Source organism: Macaca thibetana, chromosome 16, assembly GCF_024542745.1.
Source record: "Macaca thibetana thibetana isolate TM-01 chromosome 16, ASM2454274v1, whole genome shotgun sequence".
Classification (NCBI taxonomy): Eukaryota; Metazoa; Chordata; class Mammalia; order Primates; family Cercopithecidae; genus Macaca; species Macaca thibetana.
The window spans coordinates 58,877,405-58,902,883 of record NC_065593.1 but is presented as its reverse complement, the minus strand read 5'-3'; the positions used below and the strand labels follow the sequence as shown (position 1 = coordinate 58,902,883).

Here is a 25,479-nt window from a genome sequence, read left to right as displayed (position 1 = left end):
CAGTCTTTGCCGCTTGTGATGAATTTGATGCATGACTTTATCACTGTCCATCGGAATCCCGCCAACGCTCTGGAGACAGCGATGTCAGATCTCTGATGACAGTGAACTTCCACAGAGGGCAGCAGCATCTCCCTGTGTGTCACTGTGTATCCCTGTGTGTCCCTCTGTATCACTGTGCACACAGTAAAATTTAACAAGAAGCCAGTCCATTGCACCATGTTACCACGTTGCAGATGTAGGGAGGGGATAACCACCCAGGCTTGGTAATCGTCTTTATTTTGGAGCCTCTATGCTGAGCCAGAGATGAGGAAGATGTTGGTACCTGGCTGTAAAGGCTTGAGCCACGTAGATACGGAGGGCATGCAGCCAACACCCCTCTTGAGACACCAGCTTGGTCAGTGTAGAAAAACTCCATTGAATGGTTTGCCTTCCTCTCTGGAGGTAGTTAGGTGTGCTAATTGAAACACGGGTTCATTGGGAACCCATGATCCAGGTGCTTTACAAATGGGCATGTGTGAGCATGGGCAGCACAGGCTGCAGTGGCCCCAGGTGTCAGGGTGCAGGCGGCTCCTGTCTTGGAGGCTCCCATCCCCCATGGACGCTCCTGCTGGCCACTGGGGCAACATTCCAGCAGGTGGGAAGGCCATGAGGAGTGGATGAGGCAGCTCAGGCCTGGAGGCAGACTTAGAGCTCACGCGCCCATCGCCCCCCTGTCCTGTGGCAATGTCTGGTCCAGCCTCATCCAGGGAGGAAGGGAATGTGGCCTCCACCCTGAGTGGCATGTCCCAGCTCAAATCCCGTTCCTTAACAAGGCAGGGAGGGAGGCACAAAGGAGTGAGAAGCAGACGCACAGATGGAGAACGTTCAGCTCAGAAACAGAATCGGGCTCACCTCTGTTACTAGATTTTGCCAACTGCAGCTGAGGACTGAGCCGCTGCGGAGGTGGGCTCCTCGCCATGGAGCATCACAGGGGGCTCTGCACGGCTGTCTGCTACGAAAACAATGCCCAGAGCTCTTTCCTCCCCTCATCAATAGACCAAAGTGTATACATCCCCAGGGAACACACAGGAAAGGTAGCAGAAAAGAGCATGTGGAATAAATAATTTACAGTCTAGCTATTATATTCCTTGGGTGGTGATGGAGAGGTTGAATTTTTAGCAAGAGGAAAAAGGGAACAAAGCCTAACAGAAATTGAGGTTAAAACACAAAGTAATCTGCATTTACACTTCGCTTCAGGCCGCGGCAGCAGTGATGACTACTCAGAGCCGCTTCCTGTTTAATTTTTGATGCAAAGTCATCGGGGAGTCATTCTCCTTCACTTTCAATTTCAGGGGTCCTGAAACCTTGCGTTTCTCCGCGGTGATAACCTGTGCTTTCTGTTCCCGGGGCGGGCGCCGCTCTCTGACTGATAAGTGCGGATGGAGGCTGTGCGGACTTGGACGGCTTTCCTCCAGCCCACCTCCTGGGCGCCCGCCATCTCTGGGCTGTTTCCTGAAAACCCAGCTCTTGCCTGGATGACATGTTTTCCAGGCGGGTGACTCATCAGAGCAGCCAACAGCTTAGAAAGTCCCTCTGCCCCCAGCTGCCGGCGGGAGGAGCCCACGATGCAGATGAGCTGGTCACAGCTAATCACAGCCTCCCCTCAGATCTGCACTCCAGCCCTCCAGCCCTGCGTCTCCAGGCGGCGTGATCGCAGGCTGTGGGAAGTGCTAATCCAGACACCTTCCCGGTCCCCTCCCACCTTCTGCTGTCGTGTGCTGCCAAACCTCGCAGGGCTGGCCGCTCCCGAAGCCCACCACCATGGTCTCTCATGTGTACACAGGACCCACTTTCCCACTTGCCTTTAGTTGGGAATCCCAAATTAGAGCTGCAAGTTTGTGTTGATTTTATTCTAGAAAATGCAGCCAGTTTTAATCAACAGATAAATGCTCATTAGAGAATACCATTGTTCTGCTGTTTAAAAGGTTGCCGTGCAGGCGGGGGCGGTGGCTCACGCCTATAATCCCAGCACTTCGGGAGGCCACTGCAGGCAGATCACCTGAGATCAGGAGTTGGAGACCAGCGTGACTAACATGGTGAAACCCCGTGTCTACTAAAAATGCAAAAGCCGGGCGTGTGGCGCATTCCTGTAATCCCAGCTACTCAGGAGACCAAGGCAGGAGAATCGCTTGAACCCGGAGGCGGAGGTTGCAGTGAGCCAAGATCGCACCACTGCACTCCAGCGTGGGTGACAGAGCAAAACTCCATCTCAAAAAAAAAAAAAAAAAAAAAAGGTTGTTGTGCAATTTTAGAATTTAATGGGAGCCCTATGGTCATCTAATCTGGCCCTTTAATATGGTTAAATAAATAAATAAACCGCCCACGGCCCTGAGAGGGCCCGTGGCTTGCTGAGCAGGCGGTGCCAGGCTGAGCTCCTCCCAGTACCTCGTCTTCCCTGCCTTGCTCTGAGTGGGGCTGTCCTTTGGGCCCAGGGTGAGCCGTAGCTTGAGGTTCAGGGCCGCTTCACTGTGTGCTAATAATCGGGTTCCAGCATTTGTCTTTCAGCAGTTTGTAGGTGTTCTTTTACATCCTTTCTTCTCATTAGTACTTGAACAAAGTTCTTTTCCTCGTCTCATGTAGACAGCTCTGCCTCGAGTCCATAGCCCTGGGTAGCCAGACGTCCCTGAGCAGCCTCCTAGCATCGTCCAGGCGCCGAGCCACAGCCCTTCCTCCTGGGCTTTGTCTCATCCCTGCAGCCTCCTGAGCCTCTGTGCATCGGTGAAACCAGAACCATCTGGGGCTGCTTTTCTGGTCTGTGAAATGTGGAGCTGGGTCAGTCCCCGCCTCCCACCCCCGGGCTGGATCCGGGTGGGCTGTCAGCCTTTTAGGAGCACAGCATCCCACTGCAGCGACATGGGTCACGAGTCCGAGAGAGATTGTCACCCGTGGCTCTGACACAGCTTCGCTGGGCGGTATCCTGTCCGGTGTGCTGAGCCATGTCTCCAGAGCAGTTCAGGCCTTCAGCGCCAAGCAAAGGCCTTGGAGAGCATGCAAATAGGCTTTTGGGAGGCACGGTTCCAAAGGTGCCCCGCCCAGCACTGACCGAGGCCACACTGGGCACCACGCTGGTCTTGTTGGGCCACAGCCCAGACACCCTCTCTGCCCTCCTCTCGCCTCCACCTTCCCTAACTTGTACATACTTTCTTCTAACTCCTGAAGCAGAAACTTTTTATTTGATTAAATTCAAGGCATCTTTATAGAGTGTAATTGCAATAATTGGCTTTGCTTCTTTTACTGAGGGAGTAGGTCTCCCTCGGTGCTGCTGAATGCCATTTGCCCGCAGCTGGGGATTTATGGGGCGTGTGGGAGCTATTTATTGCACGTACTTTGAGGCGCTTTTGATTATCTCCTGATTGCTTCTTAACTCTGTTGGCAGGAGAAGGGCATGTTTGTGCAAAGAGGGCCAGTCTTGGGAAAATTGAAATATATTTCATATATTTGAAAGTGAAAAATTGTTCTTTAGTCCCTTTGTTCATCTTAAATTTTTACTTTTTTTCTGGATTTTAACATTTTTCATTCTCATTTTGGTCCTTTACTAAGACATTGAGAAAATATGCCCTTTGACATGGCAGCACGGAGTGTCATTAGCCTAAAAAATAACAGAGTCCTCGAGTCTCTTAGAAAATTACCCAGGAGAAGAGAGCGCAGTGCTAGAAGCAGAATCCGTGATACTGACCGTCACTGGGTTTCCACAAGGAACGTATTTCTAGTAGAAAGGGAGAGTAGGGCTGAAGGGGTTGCTGTCCTTCCTCCATCCCTACCATGAAGGTTGAGCATCCCTAATTCAAAAATCCAAAATGATTCAAAATCCAAAACTCTGTGAGGGCCACCGTGCTGCCACAGGTGGACAGTTCCCCTCCCGACCTCACGGGCGCACTTTATTTCATGCACAAAACTGTGTAAAATTCGCCTCAGGCTGTGTGTGTAAGAGGCATATGAAACATAAATGGAGTTTGCTCTTAGACTTGGGTCCCGTCCCCATGAGATCTCATTATGTATATGCAAATATTCCAAAACCTGAAAATACCGGAAATCCAAAAACACTTCCGGTCCCAGGCATTTTAGAAAAGAGATATTCAACCTGTATCCGTGGAAATCAAGACAGTGCTCTGTGGCCGTGCCGAGAGTGAGGTGATTATTCACTTCCAGTTTAGAGTTCATGTTGGATGTTGTGGTGGGGGGACAGCAGCTGCCTCTCGCTGACCCCTGCTTTGTGTCAGCCGCTCTACAAGGACCCCGTGAGGGAGACATGATCAAGAGTCCGTTTCACAGATGGTGACACGGATCCTACAGAGACAGAGCCACATGCCCAAGGCCCCAGAGCCACATGCTGAATTTCACCAAGCGGCCTCCCACACAGGCTGCCTGGCCAGGCCCTCATCCTCTGGACAAGGCAGCTCCCTGGGCCGCTCCCTGGGCCGGAGCTAGTGGGCAGCAGAGCTGGGAGCAGAGCCCAGGCTCGTGGCTCGCGGTCAAACCTTCTTTTCTTCCCTCTCTCCTTTTCGAAACTCACACAGGTCTGCTCATGCACAGAGAGTACTTTCCTGCTCGCCCCCACTCGTTTAGCCAATGCTTATTGAAAGCCGGCTATGTGCCTGGCACTGGGAAAGAAGTTGGGTACGGCTGGATGCCAGGGCACCTGCGGGATGTCTGTAATTCAGCACGTGGCTCTGTCTCTCTGGGATGAAACGGTCTCATGATCACGTCTTCCGCACAGTGTCCTTGTAGAGCAGCTGACACAAAGCAGGGGTCAGTCAGGCAGCTGCTGTGCCTCCGCCACAGGGCCAGAGATGGCGGAGGTGCTGGGGTGTGCCAGGCCTGGGGTACCACAAGAAGGCCAGAGCCACAGAAGGGCTTAGGGGTGCCGTGTTAGAGCCTCCGAGAAAGCTCACAGGGCAGCTGGCCTGGACGGAGGTGCTGGCAGAGGGGCCCATTGGGAGGGGGCTGTTAGGACAACACCGAGACTCTGGCAAGGCCACATTAGGAAGGTGGCAATGGTGATGGTGGCTGGGGGTGCCCCGTAAGGCTGTTGCCTACACCTGGGAATCCCAGGAATTGGCCTGGAGGTGTTAAGTCCAATTCAAACTGCGGGCTGGTCCTACGATAGAATCGGGGTGTGGAGCTCTGGAGAGAGGTGTGAGGCTGTTTTAAATAGTGTCTGGGGGTGTCAGTGAGCAGGTGGCAGTGGGCGCCCTGAGCAAGGATGAGAGCAGGCAAGGAGAGGGCTGTGGAAGCTGCAGCGGCACGGTCCTGAAGGACGGGGTCGGGAGCCCAGGGAGGAGGCTGTCTCGTGTTCACTGTGACGGGAGGGAGGCCGGAGGAGAAAGCCTCGTAATGTCCAAGAGGGAGAACTCAAGAGGGACAGTGTGGTCGGTTACTATGACAAGGAGTCTCGACAGGGGAAGCACATCACCCGGGTGGTCTGTGGAGCCACTGTGGCTTGCAGGGAGCAGCTCTATGCATGGGAGGAGACCCCAGACTGCAGGGTGCCTGGTGAGACCCACGGGGAGGCGGCAGGGACTGACTGAGCAGGTGGCCGTCCACACCAGGGAGCAGTGGAGGGGAGGCAGAGAAGGAACGGGGATGGGCCCGACGGCACCATCATAGCACAGAGCTCAGCCCTGACTGCCAGGACCGCTTTCCCTGACTGCACGCTGACCCCTCCTGATGGGGCATTTTGGCCTGGCCCCAGTGTCTCTCCCACACCCTCCAGGACGCTGCCCCATCAGAGCCTGTGCAGGGACCGCAGCTGCTTGGAACACATGGGCTGCTGCTACTTGGGTTCAAGTCACAGTCAGAAGCCACAGCAGAAAATGGGAAGCATTCGTGTCTTTTTCCCAGGCGTTTTTCTCATTTTATTTTAAAGAGAAAAAATGTGACAAACAAAATGGTGAGAATGCTGGCAGCACCAGCGTTCCCGCCTGCGCTCTCCCCTGGCCACCCCTCGGACGTCTTCTGCAGCCCGAGGCTGAACAGCAGTGAGACTATAAACATGCCGCCCAGCAGCTGCCATGGCCTCTGCCCAGACCCTTGCTGCCCACGCTCAGCTGGCTCCTCCTGTGCCCCGTGAAGTGGCCTCGTATGGAAGCCCGTCCACAGTGCTCAGTGGGTGTTCCTTTGTTCTCTCCGCAGGCAAGCCTGGGACCTGGCTGTCGACATCTGTCTGTCCCAGCTGCCGACGATCATCGAGGAAGGCACTGCGTTTCGGGTGAGTCCCTCCAAGGGCGTCTTGTGCGTCCGCGGCGGCAGCCGCTTCTCTGGGCACCTGGACTTCAAAGCCCCCAGAATGGGGGTGGCGCCCAGGACTCTCGGGTGTCAGAGATTTTGTTTACCTGCCTGGAAAAGATGTAGTTGCCAGAGTTTAAAACATCGAGTCAACCAGGGTTTAAAGTTAGACTTTGAAAGAATGAACTTTTAAAACAATCCTATCTAAATTTTGCTATTACAGATCCGCTTTTCTTAATGCAGACGTACTCCCTGTGAGTGGTGATCATGTTACACTTTCTGGCCTTTTCGCCACAGACGCATTGTGGGTCTCCCCCAGTCCTCTGACTCAGCCCTGTGGGACAGTGCCCCACAGAGGGTTTGGTGCTGAGCCCTGGAGGGGCATTCTGCCCCCAGCCACACTGCACGGGCGCTGGAGAGCCGAGCTACCTAGGGCGGAATCTTGGCTTAGTCACAGCACCTGCGAGTGAGGGTGGCCCCGGGCCTTCGCAGCAGCTCTCTTGGATCCCCTCGTGGTTTCTTAATGAGCTTTTGCCTTATGTGAGGCTTCGAGTCTGAAAATAGATAAATAAGACAGACGCCTTGCCCTCCAGAAACCTGTGAGGGAAGAGGAGCCTCTCACATCCACGCAGAATGCAAGGGAGGAATCAGTACGTGCAGTAGACATGGGGAGGCCGGGGATCGGGGGGCAGCAGCCTGGGCAGAGGCCGGAGGGGACCAACATCCCCGCCTCCCACTGGGGCCGTGCCTGAGACACCACCGCATCAGGCCTCAGAGCCACGGAGCCTAGCTGTGCCACCGAGGGCAAGTTTGGTCGCCTCCTGTGTCACGGTCTCCTCATTTAAGGGAGGGATTACGGTGGTATCCAACCCCAGGGGCGCTGGGAGGACAGAGTGAGTTAATGTAGGAAAAGTGCTTTGGACAGAGCCCAGCACAGGGCCCTTGGGAATTCATGTGCAGGCCACTGCCCCAGAGCCGGCTATCACTGATGTGAGAGCGTCACCCTCCAGTCCAGGGCAGAGGCACCGATGGTCAGGAAGGGTTCCGTCTACTGCCCAGACTTAACTTTTAGTGCACATCACAGCCGTCGGGGAAGCTTCTAACACACGCAGTCAGGAGCCTGGGTGTGCATGCATGCGTGTGCACACGTGTGTGGGTGTGCATGAAGTGTGTGTGGTGTGCCTGTGTGGGGTGTTTTAACTCCTCAGATGATTTTGACATGTCCCCACGGATGGCATTACTGGGAAAATGGCCTTTTTCAGAGGGTTTTCTTCTCTTTATAATCTTCTGTTACCCTCCCCTTATTGCTTGATTTTTGGTAACATTTGATTGTGCAAATTTTCAAACCTACAGCAAAGCTGGAAGAAATTTACAGTGAGCACCCCATGCCCACCACTTACTTCTGCCCCGTCTTTGTATTCATGCATTTTCAAGGGCATTGCAGACCGCCCCGCATTTTAAACCATGAGGCCGAAGCCAGCTCCCCACATGTGCTTGGCATCAACATTGGGCTTCTCGACAAAGGCCTTCCCGCCCTCCCTGCTGGACCACAAACCTTGGGGGCAATGACAGGGTCTCCTGCAGAGTGGCAAACCTTCACAGACGCCGCCTGCCCACCCTCCACCTGCCAGAGTGGCCCCGGAGTGCCTGCGCTCTTCCGAAGAGCTACGGGCCTGTTGCCGCAAACAGATCTTTGGAAACCTTCGGGAAACTGGCCTTTCTGTACTCCGGGCTGACTTCACTCAGTACTTCTAAGAGATCAGGACAATCTGCTTTTCTATAAAATAATGCAGTTTCTATTTGCGTGTGTGCTCTTTCTAAACGGATACTTAGGTTTCCGTGCCAGGTATCTTTGCCAAGTATCTTTTCAAGGATTTTACTTTATCTATGCTAAACTACTAGAATCAATATTCTGCATTTGGGAATGATTTCACCATGTTGGGGTGTCAGGACAAGCCGGGGATAACTGACGTGGACCACACACTAGGTTCTTTTTGTTTTTATCTTATTGGAGGTATAACTTACACGTAGAAAAGTGTATACATCATACATGTACAGCTTGGTGAAGTTTTAAGCTGAGCATACTCGTGGAATCACACCCAAATCAAGCAGCGCCCATGAGCCCCCTCGGCGCCCCTCTTAGCTCCTCCCTTCCCCAGCAGTGGCCACTTTCCTGCCCAGTTTTGTGCTCGGATGCATGGAGTCACACAGGGTGTAGTCTCTGTGCCTGCCCGCTGTCACTCAGCATTGTTTGAGTAAGCTCACACTCACTGCACCGCAGCCCACTCTCACCGCACTGCAGCTCACACTCACCACGCCGCAGCTCACACACCACAGCTCATACCGCACTGCAGCTCACTCTTACCGCAGCTCACACCACACCACAGCTCATACCGCACTGCAGCTCACTCTCACCGCACAGCTCACACTGCACCACACCTCATACCGCACCGCAGCTCACACTGCACCACACCTCATACCGCACTGCAGCTCACACTGCATCACAGCTCATACCACACTGCAGCTCACACTCACCGTGCCGCAGCTCACACCACACAGCTCATACCACACTGCAGCTCACACTCACCGCACTGCAGCTCACTCTCACCGCACCGCAGCTCACACTGCACCACACCTCATACCGCACTGCAGCTCACACTGCACCACAGCTCATACCGCACCGCAGCTCACACTCACTGCACCGCAGCTCACTCTCACCGCACTGCAGCTCACACTGCACCACACCTCATACCGCACAGCAGCTCACTCTCACCGCAGCTCACACCACAGCTCATACCGCACTGCAGCTCACTCTCACCACAGCTCACACTGCACCACACCTTATATCACACTGCAGCTCACTCTCACCACAGCTCACACCACACCACAGCTCATACCGCACTGCAGCTCACTCTCACCGCACCGCAGCTCACACCACACCACAGCTCATACCGCACTGCAGCTCACACTGCACCACACCTCATACCGCACTGCAGCTCACTCTCACCACAGCTCACACCACACCACAGCTCATACCGCACTGCAGCTCACTCTCACCACAGCTCACACCACACCACAGCTCATACCGCACTGCAGCTCACACTCATCGCACCACAACTCATTCTCACCACACCGCTGCATCTCACACTCACAGCACTACAGCTCACACGGAACCACAGCTCACTCTCACTATTCTACAGCTCACTCATGGCACCACAGCTCACTCACTACACTGCAGCTCACACAGCGCCACAGCTGACACTCACCACACCGCAGCTTGCACCACACTGCAACTCACACCGCACCGCAGCTCATGCTCACCGCACTGCAGCTCACACCGCACCACAGCTCACTCTCACCGTGATGCAGCTCTCACCGCAGCTCACACTCACCACACCGCAGCTCGCACCACACTGCAACTCACACCGCACCGCAGCTCACTTTCACTGCACCGCAGCTCACGCTCACCGCACTACAGCTCACACCGCACCACAGCTCACTCTCACCACGATGCAGCTCACTCTCACCGCAGCTCACACTCACCGCACTGCAGCTCACACCGCACTGCAGCTCACTCTCACCGCACTGCATCGCACACAGCACCACAGCTCACACGGAACCACAGCTCACTCTCACTATTCTACAGCTCACTCTCATGGCACCACAGCTCACTCTCACTGCACTGCAGCTCACACAGCACCGCAGCTCACACTCACTGCACTGCAGCTCACATGGCAACGCAGCTCACACAACACTGCAGCTCACTCTCACTGCACTGCAGCTCACACAGCACTGCAGCTCACACAGCACTGCAGCTCACATTCACTGCATCACAGCTCACACACTGCACCACAGCTCACTCTCATGGTACCTCAGCTCACTCTCATGGCATCACAGCTCACACAGCACTGCAGCTCACTCTCATGGCATCACAGCTCACACTGCACTGCAGCTTGCACGGCACCGCAGCTCACTCACTGCACCACAGCTCACACAGCACTGCAGCTCACTCTCACTGCACCACAGCTCACTCTCACTGCACTGCAACTCACACTGCACCACAGCTCACACTCATGGCACCACAGCTCACACTGCACTGCAGCTCACTCTCATGGCACCACAGCTCACACTGCACTGCAGCTCACATGGCACTGCAGCTCGCACTCACTGCACCGCAGCTCACTCTCACTGCACCACAGTTCACACAGCATCACAGCTCACACGACACTACAGCTCACACTCAACGACACTGAAGCTCACTCTCACTGCACCACAGCTCACACGGCACTGCAGCTCACATGCCACAGCTCACACTCACCACACCGCAGCTCACTCTCACCGCACTACAACTCACGCTCACCACACCACAGCTCACACTCACTGCGAGGTGGACGCCATTGAGTGTCCCAACATTCATGTGTCCCTTCTAGGGCCACTGGGCGTTTTCAGTTTTCAGTCCTCACTAACAGTGCTGGCTAGAGCCAGACTGTGTCACATCAGAGCCTGAGACAAAAGGAAATTCTGTGATATTGGTCCTCCCTTTGAAATGTTGATATCTTGTTCAGTATGGATTTTTGCATTAATTTGTATCTTTGTAAATATTGCACTGAAATATCATTTGTCTTGAATACTGATTTTTTTTTTTGGTACCCCACCTGCTAGCGCCAATTTTGTGCCTGAGGCCAAGGCCTCCCCTTCCTGGCTGTCCTCCTGTTCAGGGTTGCTCCCTCCTGCACGTTTCTCAGAGTGACCCTTCGGGGTCCCAGGGTTTGCCCATATTCAGCTTCAACAGATGCTGCCAGAGCGCTCTGCAAAGTGGCTGAGTCAGTTTACACTCCTGCCTGCAGCATTCGAGAGTTTTAGCTGCTATTTATTTGTTTGGCTATTATGGTTCAGTATGAAAAGGTATTTCCTTCAGAGCTAATCGTGTATTTCCCTGATGGTTAATAGAGCATTGTTTCATATTTTTATTGGCCATTCGAATATCTTCTTTTGTAAATTGTTTGACTTTTGGCCATTTTTCTTGTGTGTTATCTATTACTGATCCGTAGTGGTTCTGTGTGTATTCCAAATACAAATCGTTTGTCACCTATCACAAATAACTTTTTTGCTCTGTGGAGTTTCACTTTTTAAAGTTTTTTCTTGATGAACAGAATGTCCTTATTTTAACAAAATCTAATTAGTCAAATTTTTGTCCTTTATGGTTTGGGCCTTTAGTATCCGGTTTTATGAAACCTTTATTTCCTCTGCGATGAGCATTCTGAGCAGACGCTACGCTCTTTGAGCTAGCAGCCTGTGTGTTTCCCGTCACATCTGGACCTGCATCTGCTCACAGTTCACATCCCCCGTGAATGCTTGGCTTACTGGTGGGGTTTGCACTGAGGACCGTGTCCACGTGGCTGCCTCTGTTCCCTCATTTGCACCGAGGACCATGTCCACATGGCTGCCTCTGTTCCCTCGTTTGTCCTTTGCTCTCTTGTTCCTTGCACCAGCACCACGCAGTTGTAATGACAGGCTCTACACGACAGTTTCTAAGCTGGTAGACTAAGTCCCACAACTTGGTTTTTTTCCCGAGGTTGCCTCAGTTACTTTTGGTCCTTTGCATTTCCATGTGAATTTTACAATCAGTATGTTAATTTCTGCAAAGAACCTGCTGGATTTTCCCTGAGATTACAATTAATCTCCAGATTGATTTGGGAGAAGTCACCACCTCTACAATATGGAGCCTTCTCCTCCCTCAACGTAGTTGTAAATGGTATCGTTTAAAATTTCACTTTCTGATTTTTCTCTATTAACAGTGACGTAGAACCCTATCAAGATTGAGGTTTTTCAGAGGCTGAGGCAGGATAATTGCTTGAACCCAGGGGTAGAGGTTGCAGTGAGCCAAGATCGTGCCACTGCACACCAGCCTGGGCAACAGAGTGAGACTCTGTCTCAAAAAAAAAAAAGGTTTACTGGGATAGGAGGAGAAGCCAGAATGATTCCCCTGCAGTAGAAAGCTTGGGCTAATTGACTTTCTTGGGGGTATTAAAGGGAACCCTTCTGCAAACCGAGCAGCCGTACAGGGGGGTAGAATGTCCCTACAGAGCCGTACAGAGGGGCAGAATGTCCCTTGGCAGTGAACTGTTACCCTCTTTAAGCAGCAAGCTCATTGTAAGTGGCAAATGTATTGTGCCACTGTCAGGACGGAGAGCAGCCGTCTCAGGATGTCTGGATGGTGAGAAAGGCGGCAGGTATGCTCAGGTTGATGGTAGCAGAAGTCCAGCCGGACGGGTTCCACTGAGGTGCGACTCAGAGGCTCTCAGCCTCTCAGCCAGCCTTCCCATTTTCAGTCTGCTGCCCCTGTGTTTAGAATATGCCAAACTGCCTGGCACACAGGCTGACAGCAGAGCAAACTCCTGGCATCAGAATCGCCCTGGGAGAGCCAGGTGTGTGGTTGTGGCCAGGCAACCCAGACACTCAGCCCAGCGGGACCTGTGAGCTCTCCGTCCCGCTGAATGGGCTCCGCTCCCCTGCACACAGGGGCCAGCTCAGGAGCTCTTCATGGGGTAGAGGAAATCTCAAGATTTGGCCCAAAACATCAGCCCTGTGAATCGTGGGTAGAGACACGGGCCGCTCTCGACATGTTTTCTGGAACATCATATAAAGTGCTGGCCACTCTTCCGTGGGCGGTGGCTCTACTTTGTCAGCCTCCCCTTGGCTTTAGGGAGCTGCACAGACCTCACCACGCACCTGCCGGGCAAAGGTGTGCTTTTCCTTTCTTGTCAGTTTGAGGTGAAGAGTCAGGAATTTTTCTCTTTCTGCCTGGAGTGGTGACTCCAGCAGCGAGGAAGATGTGAAAATCCGTCAGGCAAAGCTAACGCGAAAGAAAGAAAGAAGAGGTGTAATTATCTGAATTACCTGACTTCCATTCACAGACTCAAGCCTTCTCTAACTCAGGAGAACGACGTTCTCACGGGATGTGGGGGGGGCGGGTACTTAACGAGATATTTTTTAACCGATTTATGAATAATTCGCACTTGAAAACAGGAAAATCACTTTGGGGGCTTCATGCCAACTCCACAGGTTGCCCTCCAGTTGTGATTAAGTTTCTGTAAGCTGGCTGCACAGGAGCACAGATTCCTACGTAGTGAATGTTCTCGGCTGACTTCTGAGGTGGGGCCAGGGGACTCTGTGGAGGCTGCCGAGAGCACTCTTGGACTTGGGCTCACAGAGGCACCTGCCCTGCTCCTGGCGTTCGCCTGTCCGCGTGTGTCCACATTCACTGGAACCCAGGGGCACAGGCAGCCCTGGCCAGATGAGCGGAGGGAGGGTTCCTCCCGACCTCCTCTCACAGGGACACGCACCTCCAACTGTGGCCACCCACCTTCCCCCTGAGCAAAATCAAACAACACGGGGAAGAGAGGATAGTGGATGGGGGAGAGAGGCTGGTGGTTGGGTTGGTTTTTTTGTTTTGTTTTTGTTTTTTTAATTCTTTGTGTCTGGGGCTCGGGGAAGGCAGAGCTGTGTGTTAAGTGGAAGTGACTCTCCGGAAGGGAATCAGGCCGGACTGCTCCGGCCTGGCCGCTCGGTTCCCAGACCTTCCGACAGCAGCCTCCCCTGCGGCCTTCACACTCTCCAGCCGCGGGCCCAGCAGCCCTGCTGCCCCCCTGCTCCACGGCACCCAAGCGAATCCCCTCCACTCTGTGCCTGCACGCGCATGGCTGGGCTAACCGGGAGCCCAGGCCCAGCCGGCGTGGCCCACAGAGAACTCATGTCACCCCCTCGTGGGGCCCTGCTGCTGCCTGACATTCTGACCCCACGCATTTTTTTGGTCTCCCTCACCTGCATGCCTTCCCTGTCCAGCTGCAACCGCTTCTCCCACCCTCACTCCAGAGAGCACCCTCGTTTCCCATTTCGCTGAGGAAACAATCAGCAGTTGCGCAAGCGCCTCTGCCGGGCCCTCCCGCCTTCCCCCAACTTCTCTGCATCTGGGCCCTCTGGCTTTGCCCCCTGCCTGGTTCCCCTGGGGAGTGGCCCTGCTCTTCCAGCCCAGCCTGTGCATCCAGTCCTGTCCCCCAGCCAGCCCGAGGAAGCCCCTCCAGCAGCCTCTCCCCACCCTCCGTGCCCCCAGCTGGGTCTTTCTCACCGGCTTCCTGTGCCCATTACTCCACATCTACAAAAAGCATTTCCTGACCCTACGTCCCTCTCCAGCCACTACCTGCCTCTCTTCTTCCCCTTTGCACCCAAAACCGAATTCACCCCTGTCTCAAACCCACTCTGGCTACGCTTATGCCCAACTCCAGAGCGTTCTCGCTGCTGATCCAGGGCCCAGTCAGCTCTCCTCCCCATCTCGCCTGGCCCAGGGCTGGTTTGTGGCTCTGCCCTGGACGTTGCTCCCTGGCGTCCAGACCTTTGAGCTCTGCTTTCCCTCCATGGCTGGGCTCTCACTGGCCCCTCTGCGGCCCCAGCTCATCTCGTTGGTCTCCATAGCAGAGGCTCCGTCCTGGGTCCCTTTCCTTTCTCACTTAACTTAAAAAAGATTCACACACCGTGACTCCCAAGCGTGTCCCCAGCCAGACTTGCCTGCTGATCCACACGCTCATGGGGTCCTCTGCCCCCGGTGTCTTCACTCCCTTGTCCAGCCACTGTCATGAGTGCCACGTGTCCATGGCTGGTTCCCAGCACACTCCTCTTGCAGCCGCAGCTCGGTGCCCCGGCCAAACCTTGGAGTCATCCTCAGCTGCTCCCGTCTCCTGCCTGTCTCTGGTCCCTTTGCACACCCCGCAGACTCTCCCTCTGTGGCATGCCCAGAGCGCCCGCTTCTCAGATGCCTGGCATGCTCACAGCCCTGTGGGGTGGGCCCTTTGTGAAGGTTTGGATGCTCGGCAGGTGGCAGGGGTGGGCAAGACCAGGCTGTCTGGGAACGTGGCCCTAACGAGCACCTTCTCTGCTTGCCCTGCAGCACAGCCCGTTCTTCGCCGAGCAGCTGACCGCTTTCCAGGTGTGGCTCACCATGGGCGTGGAGAACCGGAACCCACCGGAACAGCTGCCCATCGTCCTGCAGGTGAGTTTCTTCAGACCGGGCCAGACTGCCGAGGTCCCACAGGAAGGAAACCAGATGCCTGCACAGCCCCCAGGAGTGCCTTCTGTCTCACTGAGCCCTGTGGGTCGGTGACCTCCTAGCCCCTCTGCCCGAAGATGATGGCACGTGGGTCAGGTGGCATTTGGGTGAACGGATCACACAGATCCAATCAGGAGTCACTAGGCTGATCGTACATTGATTCCTAAAGGGTTTCCTCTAAAGCCATTGATTTGCCTCCTCCACCCTCAGTTAAGTGTCACTTTGGGACTGGGGAGTCATCAGCCAGTCCACCATCCCCCTCTCCCCTGGCTACCATTTCCACTTTAGGAATTGCTGAGATTCTGCTACAGATGGGCTTTGCTTCAGCGCGGGCTCTCAACACCGCTGCCTGCTTCTCTTGGAAAGGACAGGAGCTGGCAGTGAATGCTGGGAGAGGAGGGAGGAGGCTCCCTGAGCAGATGCTGACCGGCGGGAGTGGGTGGAGCGGGCTTTGTAGCCCAGCCCCGTCGGTTATGCCCTGAAGCTCACAGACCCAGAAGCCGGCAGCCCTTCCCTTACATGGGGCTGTCACGGCTGCTGTAACAAATAGGCCCTTTTGGGGCACGCCCTTCAGATGCCAGCGCCCACAGGGCCTGTGTCGTGTCAGTGCCGTTCACATGCAGACCGTGACCGGTTTGGGGGTTGGGAGGCCACGGAAATTGAAGAGTTCGTCACAGGTAGTGAGGTTAGAAAGATCCCACAGAACTTTTGTTTCAGTGAATGAGTGTTTGTGGGGAGGTGTGTGGGCTGGGTCAACCCCGTTTTCTAAAAATACAAAAAATTAGGAGCTTTAAAATCCACTGGTCAGTGTAGCTTGCATCTGAATTGCGCCACTGCACTCCAGCCTGGGTGACGAGCGAGACTCTGTCTCAAAAAAAAAAAAAAAAAAAAAAAAAAAAAAAAAAAAAACAAAGGAGTTTAAAATCCACTGGTCAGTGTAGCTATCAAGGTCTAAGAACTCAATTTAAAAGCTGGAAAAGTGTTTTTGTGATTGGCGTGGTGCGGTTGGACTTCGGCAAGAAGCTGTGCGTGGCCGTGCAGAGGGACTGCCCAGCAGCAGGCAGGGAATGAGCAGGCCCCGCCTTTTTTGGTTTAAAGCTGAGTGACTCCCCACACACAGAGGAAGAGCCCCACCTCCCGTACGGTGCTGAGTTCTGACAGTCGGCAGAGTGGGGTCCTCGCCTTCCCAGAAAGCAGATTGGGTGGCGTTGCCTCCGTGGAGAGGGCCGTGAGTGGCACCCCCCACCTGCCCTGCTTCCTTCCAAAGCTCACACCTTCAGGTTAGGGCCGCTCACCACACTGACGGACAGCACACCAATCTTCACTAGACCAGGTGTTCATCCCGCCTCTGAGAGATCATTTAGAAAACTGGGGCCAGTTTATCTCCATCACAGCCATGGCCTCAGCAGCCTTTCCTTCCGCCGTTCAGTCTGTGCTGCAGCAGTGGCAGCCAGCGTCACAGGCGCGCTGTAGGACTGAGGCTTCACCTCGTTCAGGACTTTGCCCCAAGAATCTCAGCCAGCGAAAGAGAAGTTGGGAGAAGGAACGGTGCACTTGGATGTGCTGAAGACGTTACCGCCGGCCTGTCCTTGCTGGCATTGTCTCAGGAGGGCAGCAAAGAACCAGTGTGCCAGCTGGCTGCCCTGGTGTCATGGTCCCAGCTCCTCGGTAGGCCAAGGCCGGGGAGGATCACTTGAGCCCAGGAGTTCAAGGCCAGCCTGGGCAACAGGGAGACTCCATCTCTACAAAATAAAACATCATCGTACCACATTTCACAGTGTGTATTTCAGCTGCTGTTGCTACATTCTGACGGCTGCTTTCTGGACATTGTAAAAAGGATACAGACATTATTACAGTTCCTCCTGTATGTACCTAGATTCATTTAAGACTATCCTGAGATTGTAGAGTGAGGTGTAAACAAATAAACCGGCTCATGTTCAAAACCAAGAACATGCAGTGATAGCAGCAAAGGAACCAAACATTTGACAGAAGCCCGCGTTTTCCCTTCCCATGAGTGCAGGACGGTGGCTGGCTGTGTGGGCCATGGATGACCAGGGGTAGTGGCACCATGGGTTGCCCATGCTGGGCCCCACGGCTTCTGTTGGTCACCTGGGTCACCAAGATGTCCCTCAGAAGACACTGGCTCTCCTACTGACCTTCCTACTATTTGAGCAGTGTGCTGGAGTAAGATCGGCCCTCTCCAAAGCAGGGCCCGATGCCAAGCATGTTTCATCCAGTTTTTTGGGGTCTGGCAAATAATCTTTTTGTAAATGGCCTTCTCTTGATTTCTTTCAATGTTCCCTTGGCCACCCACACTCCCTCAAGGAAGGAGAAGACCTGCTGGAGGCAGCTTTCTGACGCTGACGTATGCGAAGACAGCCCCGGTTGGGGCGTGGGGCATTTCCCACGTGGTTTTCCAGCAGGTGTGAGCGGCAGGTTCCTCCTCTTTCTGGAGGGTCTGTCTCCTGGCTGTGCCCAGCCGGGATCAATGGGCAGACCTACACTTAACGAGAAAGTAGGGAAAGATGAAGTGTAATGGGGTATCAGCTTCATTTGACGTATCCCCCGGGGCTGGCTTGTTTCTCATTAACTCGGCTCACTTCCCCGCTCTTTCTCTTCAGAGCCTTTATTTTTGCCAAAGTCTGGAACCCTGTAATCCTTAAGTTATTTTCTAGTGCCTTGGCAAGTCAGAAAACATTACTTAAGGGTTGCTACACACTTCCTGGTTTTCCGAATCCCTGCCACTTCGTCCCTGAGCCAGAGGCAGTGGCTGGTGACCCTCCAGGGTCATGCGTGGTGTCTCATCAGGCCCGGCTGAGTCACAGCCCCTCCTGTAAATGTGAGCGTGGAACAGGCCTTTCCTGCTTTCCAGCCTCAATATCCTCTCTGACTTTTAAAAATATAAATCAACAGAGGAACAAGAAGGAAGATACAATGTTTAAAAAAACTGCTGTTTTGCCCACTCCCTTGATTGATGGTGTCTATTGGACGCCATCTTCTCACGAGGCGCTCTGGACTCTCATGGCCTGCGGGGTGCGTCTGCCCTCTGTCTGCAGTGGCTCGCCTGGAACTCATTGCTTTGTGCACCCCCGCAGGTGGCTCAGGAAGCCCAGGCAGGGGAATGAAGAGCACTTAGGTTACGGAAGAGAGGAGAGAAAGTGACTTTTCTTCTTTGTTTTTCAGGAGAAAGGTGACAGTGATATTTATGTGTTCATTTATTTGCTTGGCCCTTTTTCTGTTAAATAGATCCAGGGGATACAGGTGCAGGTTTCTTGTATGCGTGCACTGCGTAGTGGTGAAGTCTAGGCTTTGTGTGAACCTGCTACCCACGTAGTGGACATTGTACCCCATAGGTAATTTCTCAGCCCCTCACACCTTCTGGAGTCTCCAGTGCCTGTTATTCCACCTGTGTGTCCCTGTGGGCCCATCGTTTAGCTCCCACTCACTTCTACGTGAGAACATGCAGCAGTTGGTTTTCTGTGTCTGAGTTATTCCACTGAGCGTAATGGCCTCCTGTTTCACCCATGTTGGTGTAACAGACACGATTCCATTCTTTTTCTGGCTGAGTAGTAGTCCATGATGCATAGATGCCGCAGTTTCCTCCTCCAGTCCTCTGCTGATGGGCGATCTCCGCTCACTGCAGCCTCCACCTCCTGGGTTAAAGTGATTCTTGTGCCTCAACCTCCTGAGTAGCTGGGATTACAGGTGTGCGCCACCGCGCCTGGCCAAGAGTGATTTTATAGGATGAAGTTTTAGTCCCTTTTCCTAGATGTCACAAATCAGTATGAGCATTTCATTTAGGAAGTCTAGTTGCTCTCTCTCCGTGCATCATTTTTTTTACAAATAGAATGTGGGGTCTGAAACTACAGGATCATTATCAAGTGACAGCAGAATGACAAACTAGAGTGATATTATACATACCATATACATCGGGGACTCCAAAATCGCCCCGCTCATCAGGCACCCTGGCCTGCAGCACCCGTCATTCCAGGGCTGGAACTGGAGAATCTTTTCTCATGTAGCAGCTCTTCCAGTATGTCTGTCTGAGCACTCTCTTTGTGTACAAGGCCAATGAAATTTGACAGCCTTAGCAATTCTGTTTTAATTTGGTCACCTCAGCTGGATTGCAGTGGTGTGATCATAGCTCACTGCAGCTTCCAGCTCCTGGGGTCAAGCCACCTTCCTGACTCAGCCTCCTGAGTAGCTGGAACTGCACGCACGCGCCACCACGCCCGGCTCATTTTTGTATTTTTTGTAGAGACGGGATTTCACCATGTTGGCCAGGCTGGTCTCGACCTCCAGGCCTCAAGCAATTCTCCAGCTTCAGCCTTCCAAAGTGTTTGGATTACAGGCGAGAGCCACCATGCTGGCCACCATGGTTAGTCTTTAGTTTGGGTTACCACAGGTGGAAAGTAAATCTCAGTAAGTCACTCAGCTCACCATCATTTACTTCTGTAATTTCCATAGATCCTGGGATGGTCCAAAACAGGAGATTTTTGTTTTTGTTGTTTTTAAGTACAAAAACAACATTGGCATATTTTCCTAAAAGCCAATCCTATTTTTAAAATAACTTTGCTTTTTGTTGACTTCAGTTTTTAAAAAATGTAAATCAACAAAAGGTGGCAGGAGATGATGTAATGTTTGAAAAAAAAAAAAACAGTACTTAACATTTCCCGCAATACTCTTTATTGACGATGTTTCTTTGCAAATGAAATAATTGCAGCACCAAATCCCGGTGCTGCCCACAGACCTCTGACGCCGACTCCCAGGAAGGTGGGCCACCAAGGCCCCAGCGGTTGTTTCTTCAGCACCTGCAGCTCCTACGGTGCGACACTCAGGACCACGTCGCGGTAGTGATTGTGAATCAGCATCCCGTTTGCTTTTGTTGTTTGTAAGGAGCACATTCCAAGGAGACCTCTAGTGCCAGGCTAGTGTCCTGGTAAAACAGTAACAGGAACTGGTCTTGATGAGACCTCTTCACCCCGTCCTGCCACTTCTTCCATTTGCTCTGCAACTATTGACCTTAGAAACTGAGGCTTGTCCCTGTTTACAGTGTTGGAAATAACAAAGAGAATCAGAAAACAATCTCTGTAAGCTTTAGATCTGATGATGTCTTTGATTTCTGATGATTGCAGCCATGGCGAGACCTGCCTCCTCTCCTCTCCCTGGGTCATCTAGAAACTTGAGCCTCAGGCAGCCTACTGTCCCTACACACAGAGAGTCAGTCCTCAAAACCCTGGATGGTGGAGACATCCAGAAGCCAAATGCTACGATGGTGACTTTACATCCGCTGGGCACCCTGGTGCACACAGCTTTGTGCTAGACGCTTTGCGGACTCTGTCTCACTGAACTTTGAGAATAAGCCCAAGTCAAGTACCGTTGTCTCTGTTTTTCTTGATAACGATATTGAAGTTTCCCAAAGTTAGGAATTTAAGCCAATACTTGGGCAGAGATGGAGGCAGGGTTAACATCAGGTTAGCCGGCCCCAGAGCCCGTGCTTTTCCACCGACTGGCCCGTCAAACCCGAGTTCTGGGCAGCAGTGGCATGCGACGTCCCCCAGGTTCAGCACGGGAAAGGGATCCGGTTCCAGCTCACATATCCCGCGAGCAGTCCCACGTTCCTTTCCCAGCCTCTTAATCGGAGACTCTCAGCATCGCCAGCACGGGAAACCTGCCCCTCCTGGGTCCATGGTGAACCCAGCGTGGGAGCTGCCTCCAGGCACATAGAAGGGAAGTGAGGCCGCATTCCCACTGCTCTTTCTCTGCCCCCAAGGCTGGACATGCTGGGATCCCCCCGCACCCTGTCTGCTGCCCCTCCAGCCTGGCTAGCCCCCTCCTCTTGCTGCCACCTGTGACCTTCCCTGTCCCCCTGCCAGCGCTCTTCGCCCCCGACAGGGAAGCTCCTCCGTCTCCACGGCCCCCCAGGGCCCATCCTCCTGACTCGGTGGCTCCTCCGTGGAAGTCGTGCTGGCCGACCCCCAGGAGCGTAACCCAGATGGCCGCCATCTCCTCTCCCCTCCTCCCTGTCCTCCACCCTCACTGGCCTCCTTGTCCCTTTTCCCTGCATCTCTTGAGGGTTTCCAAACTCATCCCAAACCTTCTCTTCTAGAGTTTGCTTTTCTTCACCCCTTCTTCTCTCAGCCTCTGGCCAGCGCTACAGTCTGTTCCTCCCCATCTCCATCTCAGCACGCTGGTCAAGCCCACCCCCTTCTACTTGCCTCCCCCACTTCCAGCCTCTTGCCAGGCCTGTCCCCAAAGCACGCACACTGGACCAGTCACTGCTGCTTCAGGCCTGTCCCCAAAGCGCGCACACTGGACCAGTCACTGCTGCTTAACATCGCTCAGTGGCTTCTGGATCTCAAGACAAACTGACCTCTCTGCACACTGTCTGCGGGGCCTTTCCTGATCCGACCCCCTTCCTGTCACTGACCTCAGTCATACCGATGGCCTGTACATCCTCAGACACCCGAGCTCTTCCAGCCTCTCTACCTGCAACGCGGTAACCCCCTCACGTCACCTCCAGGACCCGCTGCCCAGCTGTGTCCTGTGCATCTTCTCCTGCGGGGAGGGAAAACCTCCGAGGCCTCCAGTGAGGCCAGGTCAGGGCCTCCTGGGGTCTGTGTGTTCAGGCATCTCTACTAAAAATACAAAAATAAATTAGCCGGGCGTGGTGGTGGGCACCTGTAGTCTTAGCTACTCAGGAGGCTGAGGCAGGAGAATGGCGTGAACCCAGGAGGTGGAATTTGCAGTGAGCCAAGATCACGCCACTGCACTCCAGCCTGGGCAACAGAGCGAGACTTTGTCTCAAAAAAAAGTGTGAAACTTTGATATAACAAAAAAAGGAAGCGCAAAACCTCTGGCAAAGCCCACTCTAATTTATAAGGAGCTTTGACGTGTCAATAAGTAAAAGCCACATATTGAAGTAGAAAACTAAAGGCATGCAGGGCAAGTTTACTGCAGAAATGACCCATCAACCTGCAAAATGTACTCCCCTTGAAATCCAAGAAATCCAGAAGAAAAGGATGTATTTTCCCCTGTCCTGTTGGCTAATCATAGTGTAATATGGGCTAGTGTTGTCCCACAAGCTTTAAATTTGTTATTTAATTTAATGCAACTCTTACGGGCAGGTGTTGTGTTATATGTGTTTTATGAATTAGTAAATCAAGGCTCAGCGATGTTAAGTAATTTGTCCAGAGTCACACCCCAGTGAGCGCTGCTGGGTGCCATCGAGAGTGTGAGTGGGGTCAGCCGCACGGTCATTTGGTAACTGAAGTATCAATGCTCTGACCTTACCTTTTTAATACCCACATTTATCTTACTGGAAAAAAATCGTGTGAGTGTGCAGATGTAACTATTAGGATATTGATCACAGTGTTATTTATAAAAGCAGCATTTCGGCCAGGCGTGATGGCTCACACCTGTAATCCCAACACTTTGGGAGGCTGAGGTAGGAGGACTGCTTGAGCCAGAAGTTCAAGACCTGCACGGGCAATGTAGTGAGACCCCCATCTCTATAAAAAATACAAAAATGAACCAGGCATCGTGGCACCTACCTGTGGTCCTAGCTACTCAAGGGTGAGGTGGGAGGATCACTTGAGCCCAGGAGGTTGAGGCTGCAGTGGGTCATGATCTGGCATCTATACTCTAGCCTGGGCAATGGAGCAAGACCCTATCTCAAAAATAAATAAATAAAAAATTTAAAAGTAGGAACATTTTGATGATAATTTGAATATCTCTCAGTGGGGAAGTTGTTTAAAAGAGTTGTGTACATTTGTGTAATGGAAGTACTGTGCTGGCATTGGGAATGATATGGTCAGTACATACCTAGTGACATGAACGATGTTCACGGTGCGTTATTTAGTTAAAGGAGCTGAGAAATATAGTCACATATTATCTAGTTCAGAATCAATAAGAGAAGTGTGGACATAGAGAACAATGCCTGGGTTCGTATACCAAAATATCACCAGCGAGTTAGCTTTTTAAATGCAATTAAAACATGTTTGTTCTAATATTATCTACATTGAGTGTGTTTTATCTGTGTAATAAAGGAATAAAGCATGTTTTCTTCACCTGTCTAAAAGCATGAACTTGTAAGGAAAGGAGCACCGGCTCTAGGTAACTGTGACTGAGGCAGCAGACAGATCTGCACTGTGGTCGGACCGCTCCAAAGCTGGCAGCTCGTGCAGCAGCGTTTCGGGGCTGCACACCAGTATGGTTTGCAGTGATACCATTTTCTTCTTGTTCTTCCAGGTGCTGTTAAGCCAAGTGCACCGGCTGAGAGCATTGGACTTGCTTGGAAGATTTTTGGACCTGGGTCCCTGGGCAGTGAGCCTGGTACGTGCCTTCCTCATTAACCTGGGGGCTGAGGGAGGTGGGACAGAAATTAGGCTCTGTGTTTCAGTCTGTGCACGTATTTCATGATCCAGAGCCACCCGCAGCCGTGAGACCCAGGGCGAGTGTGTCCGCCGTGGTGGTGTCCTGTCGATCCTCAGGCCCTCAAGGAGCCCACTCTGTACCCGTGCAGCCTGCAGTGCTGCCTGGCGTTTGGGGTTCTGGGGTTGTCGCCCCTCTGTACGTCCGATGTTAGACATAGGCGTGAGCGTGTTGGCTTGTCACCTTTTCCTGAGCGGCCGCCCAGCGCTGGGGAGGAGCAGGGCATCCCTGAGCCTGACGCAGCGCCCGCCACGTGCTGCTGCTTCCCCCAGGAGGAGTCTGGATCCTCAGCACTGTCTGCTCACCGTCATGGCAGGCACAATTCGGAAACGCTCGTCTGGTTCCTCATCCTATAGCAGAGTAGTGATGGCCACTAAAAGAAAAGCCTGGCAGAGGCAGGATCAAGAAGCGACACGTGCTTAACAAATAACTCACGGGGAAAGTTAAAGGAGGCTGAGAGGGAACTGCAGAGTCAAGGAAACTCGAGAGACCTACGACCAGTTGCCGTGTACAGTAAACCTTACTTGGTTCTGTTGAAGTTCCAAAAATGAATACTCATAAAACAATCAGAAATTTTATAGGAGCTGGATTTATATGTTATTCAAGAATCACTGTTCGTTTTTATTGGGTGTGGTAATGGTACTGGATCGTGTTTTCATAAAAGAGACCTAATTTTTTAGAGATAGACACTAAATATTCACCAGTGAAATCACATGACATCTGAGCCTTAACTTACTGTGCTTGGGAGTGGCGCAGTGGGGCGGTGGATGCGCAGCCGCTGTCACGGAAGCTGGGTGGTGAGTACCTGGGGTCTGGTGTATTTATTTGCATCATATAATGTTGACAAAGAGTGGTAATTGATAGTCCAGCACCGAAGGAGGAGAGAAAACATCCAAAACTAGGAAGAATCATTCAGCACTCACCACTGGGCCATTTTCACTCCAGGTGCCTGAGGCCACAAATAGCTTGTAACAGAGTCGGGGCTTGAGTGATCGGAGGAGGCTGGTGTGACTCGGTCACTCGGTGTGTGCGTGGTGGTGTCACTCTGCCATCCTGGAGAGGCCTGCGTGGTATTGCTGGCACTCAAAGAAGACAGGAAGCATGTATTCATAACATTTTAGAAAGAGGTTCATGTTTAAGATTAATATTTTAAAACTAATTTCTTCCCTTTAAAGAGTTAGGCTTCTGCTCATTGGCAATTTTGCTAACACATGAACCAAGGCTGGATAAATGAGGTATTTTCACAGGTACAGATTTTGCCTCTCAGGTGAGGGCCCAGGCACCTGAACCAGAGAAACTGCTCTTTCCTTGTTAAATGTGGCCTTTCATGGGGAAGGAACCCAGGCCTGGGTCCCAGCACCACTTCCTGTCTTGGTTGTAGGGGACCTCACTTATTGGAAAGGGATACCTTTGGAATATCTGTGAAATTCCAGCAGCTTTGAGATGAGGACGCAGCAGAAACCGCTGACTGTCGAGTGCAGCCATACTTGGCCAGGCATCCTCCACGCGGCAGTGCCCTCCACACTGTCCCTCCCCTGCCTCTGAGGACAGAGTCCCCTGAGAATGACACGCGACCAGAACCGGGCGCCAGCGAGCCCCTGGGCGACCCCTCCTCCTCCTCCCTGCCTTTCCCAGGGCAGGCGTCCTTCTCCCAAGGTGTATCTGAAGCTCTGATGTGA

The 25,479-nt window shown here is 52.9% G+C and overlaps 2 protein-coding genes across 2 annotated transcripts in view; both read left to right on the top strand.

Moving 5' to 3' along the window:
• Positions 1 to 25,479, top strand: part of BAIAP2 (BAR/IMD domain containing adaptor protein 2) — a 318,844-nt gene that overhangs the window by 27,998 nt on the left and 265,367 nt on the right. The gene's annotated exons all lie outside the window — the stretch shown is intronic.
• The window catches only part of RPTOR (regulatory associated protein of MTOR complex 1), a 425,447-nt gene that overhangs the window by 285,537 nt on the left and 114,431 nt on the right, over positions 1 to 25,479 (top strand). The window contains exons 10-12 of the mRNA XM_050764125.1: positions 6,172 to 6,247; positions 15,209 to 15,310; positions 23,618 to 23,701. Of these exons, the coding sequence (XP_050620082.1) occupies positions 6,172 to 6,247; positions 15,209 to 15,310; positions 23,618 to 23,701 (262 nt within the window). The remainder of the gene's footprint in view (positions 1 to 6,171; positions 6,248 to 15,208; positions 15,311 to 23,617; positions 23,702 to 25,479) is intronic.